The 5,698-nt window shown below is 38.9% G+C and overlaps 1 protein-coding gene across 1 annotated transcript in view; it reads left to right on the top strand.

The window, feature by feature from the left end:
* Positions 1-2,403: 2,403 nt before the first annotated feature.
* Positions 2,404-5,698, top strand: part of LOC103361235 (charged multivesicular body protein 6-like) — a 5,386-nt gene continuing 2,091 nt past the window's right edge. The window contains exons 1-6 of the mRNA XM_008287263.1: positions 2,404-2,602; positions 3,069-3,178; positions 3,315-3,402; positions 3,927-4,013; positions 4,410-4,475; positions 4,744-4,824. Of these exons, the coding sequence (XP_008285485.1) occupies positions 2,537-2,602; positions 3,069-3,178; positions 3,315-3,402; positions 3,927-4,013; positions 4,410-4,475; positions 4,744-4,824 (498 nt within the window). The 5' untranslated portion in view covers positions 2,404-2,536. The remainder of the gene's footprint in view (positions 2,603-3,068; positions 3,179-3,314; positions 3,403-3,926; positions 4,014-4,409; positions 4,476-4,743; positions 4,825-5,698) is intronic.

Here is a 5,698-nt window from a genome sequence, read left to right as displayed (position 1 = left end):
CTCACTGATTCCTTCTTTACTCTTTTACTATCACTCTGATAGCCTAGAATGACCTTAACTGATGCTAATAGGCTAATTGAGATTTGGCGTTACCTGTTCCTTAAGAGGTCACATGGCATAATATCCTTGGTCTGTGGCATAAATCTAGAAAAAAAAAAAGTTAAAACAATGTACCTGCTCCATAAAACCATCTAACAAAAAGTTGAAAACTTTCAGAGGCTTGGTTCTCAGTTATTTATCAAGTGACTTTGGTCAGCTTTCAAAAGGACCAAACAGACTATGTGGTTTTGAGCAGCTCTCAAAATCCAACGCTCTTTAACAGACACCTAAAATCCAACATCTTCTCTGGTTGAAAGCACTGTCCTCTCGGATTGAAAGTCTCAATGTTTCAAATCTGACCACAATAAAATTGTTCTTTATACTTCAAGAATTGTTGCAGTTTCGACCACGTAAGACTTTTATTGTTCACCATGCACCTTAAAAACATGAGAAGTTGTGCCAGGGATGCTCAACCTGATCCACTTCTGACCCTAATCCCTGCCCCTAATGTTTGTGGGCACAAGTGTGCTCTGTTAAAAACGTGATGCCACCTTATCCTGGAGTATGCATGTGCATCTTTGCACATGTGTACTCCACCTTATCCTGGAGTATACATGTGCATCTTTGCAGAAGACCTTAATCTGACTGGACAGCTATGCATCAAAACAAAACTGTGTAGATCACAGGGTTTACTTTACAGTTAGGTCTCACCTTAAACCCTGTCAGGTAAAACCAGCTTGAAGCAGTTGTTTGTCCTCTTGTTCTTCCCAGTTCACTTCATATTATTGATCAAATTTGTATTTTAAAGGAGGGTGGAAACATTACCATTAAAAAAAAAAAAAAAAAAAAAAAAAGTTCCCATCCAGTCACTCAGGGTGGGTTTGCAAAGTAGAAGGTCTTATATCAGTGGGACAGAGACGTGTAAAAAACACACACTGATGCATGTCGGCTTGTAGCGTCCTCAGCGTGTGGAGACACAAAGAAACAGGGTAACTATAGTTGGAGTCATCACAGGTGCGCAGCACCGAGTACCTGCATCATTGTTTCCCTCTGGCCTCTAGAGCCATCGTTCAAGAAATACAAAACAGGAAATACTAAAGCAAAGGCCTCTCACTGGCTGTTAAAAAAACATTTTCCTAGTTGAGACTAGTGTAGACAATGGTGGATAAAATCCACAATAGGAATCAAACATCTAGCTCAAGTTTCGTCTGTAAGATAAACCCAAAATGACAGATACACTAGCTACAATACTACAACAATAGCAGTATCAATACATGAAGAGTTCATTTGCAAAAACAGATAACTCCATCTTCACAAACCTTCAGAAAACCCACTTTTCCATCGTATACCTGAGACAATATCAATCAAACTTTAGTTATCTCTATTTTTGTCATGTTATTTCTACTTGGTCAAATCTACTCAAGTTCAGTTTGATTGGTATTATCTCAAGCAAACAACAATAACAACAACAACATTCTGAAAATCTGCAACAATGGAGTTATCTGTTTTTGCAAATGAACTCTTCATATAGTTTCTTCAAATCATATTTCCTGTGTTGCATATGCTATATGATGACCTTAGAGTCTGACACACATTGATGTGTTCTTAATGTCTCTAGCCCACTATAGTTAAGACCTTTTACTTTTCATCTGATTGCTTGAAATGGATGTTTGCCATGTTCTTGATTGTAAGTTATCCACCCTCCTTTATTACATCCTTTTCATGAACACCGGGGCTTAGATTAACAACAGCAGTGCTCCTGTCACTTTTCTCCTTTAAAATGTGTATTTGGTGGACCGTTGCACTGTGAGGCCGAGCTGTGTCTTGAGGTGACTATAGAAAATTAAAGTATTTAGAATTCAGTTCATCCAAAATATGCCCAATCGTTCTACAATCATCCTTTATTCACCTTAGCTGTGACTCAATTACAAAAGCAGGTTTTTCTTTTGATGATGATGATGATGATTATTGTTATTATTATATTAGTGCTATTATTATTTCTCCCTGGTGTTGCTTACTTCACTGATCTGAACTCATACTATGAGTAGTCTGTGACATTCCCATTTCTATTCTGCTGAAGTGAACTTTTTTTGGTATAGTTGATTTTGGTAAGCTTATGATCTCTGTCCAAGGTGCTGATCTTAGAAGCAGAGGGAGCTCTCCAAGTTATTGTGAATATCTTGGTGAACAGGATTCCTTTTCCATGCCTTCCCTTTGAAATGAATGTTTACAACTCCTTTTAATTTGATAAGATGTGCTGTAATTCACATGAAAACACAACAGGGCTGACTATTTCAGGCAGAAGTCAGAGCGAAGTCGCTACGGCTCCTGTGTCCTGCCTCGCTTGCCGTAGGAAACACGGAAACACTGTGGCCATGGTGTAGTCAGTAAGCCTGCTAGCCATTTTAGGCTCATTATTATTGTGACAAAATGTTCAGTAAACAGTAACGTTTTCGTCTGCTGATGAAGGAGGATGTGGCGGGGATGTGGCTAAATAATGGGAAACGTCTTTGGGAGAAAGAGTCGACCTTCTCGTGTAACGGAGCAAGACAAAGCCATCTTGGTGAGCTGATGGCGGCTGAAGCCAAGGCTTGTGCTAGCGGTTGGACGGCGGATTAATGTTAGCCGAACTGCTAGCGACGCTGCTGCATTTTACTCTCATTTGTGCTTCAACGGTGCTCATTTGTTTGGAAAGTGTTGTCCAGCGTGTCTGTGAGTGTAAAATAAAGCCTCTATGCAGCACGAAACGGTTATGTAATAAAAAAAAAACAATACCTTGATAAAATGTGTTATTTTGACACCTTGTCAGACAGGTGGTGTTTCAGCTCCAGCACTTTTAGACCGCATTATATTGTAAAAAGTCACCTCAGTATAAGAGCATCGTCAGCAGCTTGTGTTGTGTTCGTGTGATATGTTGCAAAATAGCCAGATCGATTTGCAGAAATGAACTTTAAATGCTGCATCATGTAACCTGTATTGATAAATTGTCCAACACGTGTGACCCTGTGCCCCCTCTCCTCCACCTCCAGCAACTGAAACAGCAGAGAGATAAGCTGAAGCAGTACCAAAAGAGAATCTCCGTACAACTGGAGAAGGAGCGGCTTCTGGCAAAGCAGCTGCTGAAAGATGGCAAGAAACAGTAAGCAGATGTTCAGATCGGAAACCGTATCTGTCATCATGTAGCCACACCGTTATGAAACAGTAAAAACACACTGTGATTGCACTGTACATGAGACGAGCTGTTTGCTGCATTACGTTTTGCTCTTTGTCTGCAGGAAGGCACTGCTGCTTCTTAAGAAAAAGCGATATCAGGATCAGCTGCTAGACAAGACTGAAAATCAGATTTCAAACCTGGAGCGCATGGTGAGTTTTGCAGCATTGTTTTTTGGTTACCTCGTGATAGAATGATCACTACTCTGTATTATAATTCGGCATTTCGTCACATCTCTCCGTAGGCAACATATTGAGTTAAAGATCTCCATCTCTAATAAGTTTAGCCAAAGGTGAACAACACTATGCCTCCATACAAGTCAATATCCTATTTATACTTGATGCGTTTGTTGGGATTGACTCCAGACATTGCAGTAGAGTTAGCCTAGAGGCTTGCATTCATTCCAGATTAGTGATTTATGATTTAATCTTGTTTTGTTTGCAATACAGAAATGGGATTTTTCTACAAAATCCAACCTTATCTGACCTGTTAAAAAAAATGTAGTTGCTCTCTTGAAGGCTCTAGTGATGCCCTACTAATTTTTAAAAGTGTTTATGACATAATCAACCACTGTTCAATGTTTAAAGAGAAAATAAACGCATAAAACTATTGCTTTGTTTGTCATAAAAGCCTAATTGTGCAACTGGATTTGTAACATGCTGATATTTGTCAACAGGTTCAGGATATTGAGTTCATGCAAATTGAGATGAAAGTCATCGAGGGGCTTAAGGTTGGCAATGACTGTCTGAAGAGTATGCACGAGGTACTATCTTTATTCCCCGAACTTTCTGTTTGGAAACATTGCTTTTGCATTCATTTTATTTACAACCCCTTAAGTTCTATATACATGAGTGTGTACTCTTAACAATGTCAGAGTTTCCACTGATAAGCATGGTTTCTTTAATGTGATCCTCGGGTGAAGAGTGAGCAGCAGAGAAAGCTTGCAGTTTGTGTTAGCATAGCTGGGGCACATTGTTTGAAGATTAAAGGATTAAGAAGAAAAGCCTTGACTACAGCGGTGTGACTGCTGCACATCCTTGGATACAGTGTATAGATCTCGCTTTGAAAATTCACAAGCCAGCCAGAATATGTTGAAAACACTTTTCATCTAAAAATACATTTCTTCTGTAATGGGGGCTTTCTTCCTTGTTTGTGACAGATCATGTCAATAGAAGATGTGGAGAGAATCCTGGATGAGACCCAGGAATCAATTGAATATCAGAGGGTAAATGCATTACTGATGTTAGTCAAATACACCTGTACAGAACTATTTCTACTTTTCTCATACTTGTTCATTAAACCCAGCACTAAGCATATGCCTAATATCAATGTAAGTTTGATGAAACTACACTACAAGAGCTGTAAAAGCAAAGTTAAAAAATACTGTTTATTTATCTTGTAATAAGTCAATCTTTTGCATTACATTTAGAGGCTACAGGCCGCTTAAACTAGAATTTTTAAAGACATTCAGTATATTTTTCTTGCACCTGCAGCAAATAGATGAACTGTTGGCTGGAGCTCTGACACAGGAGGATGATGACGCTGTTTTAGCAGAGCTGGAAGCTATCACTCAGGTGGGTGTTAAGCTGCCTCTTCAACCTTTATTATTATGGAGAATGTTTGCACAGCCACTTTACATTTATAGTTACACTAACTGAGGCCTAGGTAACCACAGTCTTCAACTGTGGGCCACTTAGCGCCTCCACTGAAGCAGTGCTGTCGTTAAAGCTGTGATTCTTCGTTGAGTCATGTGAGGGTGTCATTCCAAAGCTTCCAGTTGCCATTTTGACCTCAGATTTGTATAATATCGGTCTCTTAAGGAGGAGAAATAATTCTAGCAAAGTCTGCAGAATTTTGAAGCAAACACAGCATAACGTGTGATCTAATAACAGGCTGTAATTGAAGCAGTTGTGGTTGATTCATAGTGGCTGTAACCTCAGATGATTCCTCGTCTTTTGTGATCTAATTGTTATTCTAAATGACGCACACTCAAGTCTGTCAAACTACAGAAATTACTATGTTTCACAGTTAAACACAGACTCCTAAGGCGGGGTTTTAGCCAGTGATACAAATAAAATCTGAAGACTGTGGAAGTAATGTGCATCTGCAGTAAGATAAGATATCAGAATAAATCAGATGTCAGGACAATCCGACAAGGGGAAGAGTAGCGGCTTTTTCCGACAAGCGGGTTATCAGCAAATATTGGAATAGATGCTCTGTACTTGTATTTAAGTAATAATAATAATAACTTTATTTATATAGCACCTTCAGGAACAGTGTTCACAAGGTGCTTTGACAGTGAAAACATGCAATACAGAGACAATCAAGGAAGGCTTAAGAATTAAAGAATTAAAAACACCATCACCAAAGAACAAGGCAGCTTAAAATTCAGAAATACAAACCAAAGAGAACATGTAAAATAAACAGGTAGATAGTGAATAAAACACT

Source organism: Stegastes partitus, unplaced genomic scaffold, assembly GCF_000690725.1.
Source record: "Stegastes partitus isolate 25-593 unplaced genomic scaffold, Stegastes_partitus-1.0.2 Scaffold493, whole genome shotgun sequence".
Lineage (NCBI taxonomy): Eukaryota > Metazoa > Chordata > Actinopteri > Pomacentridae > Stegastes > Stegastes partitus.
This window is presented reverse-complemented; position numbering and strand designations above follow the sequence as displayed.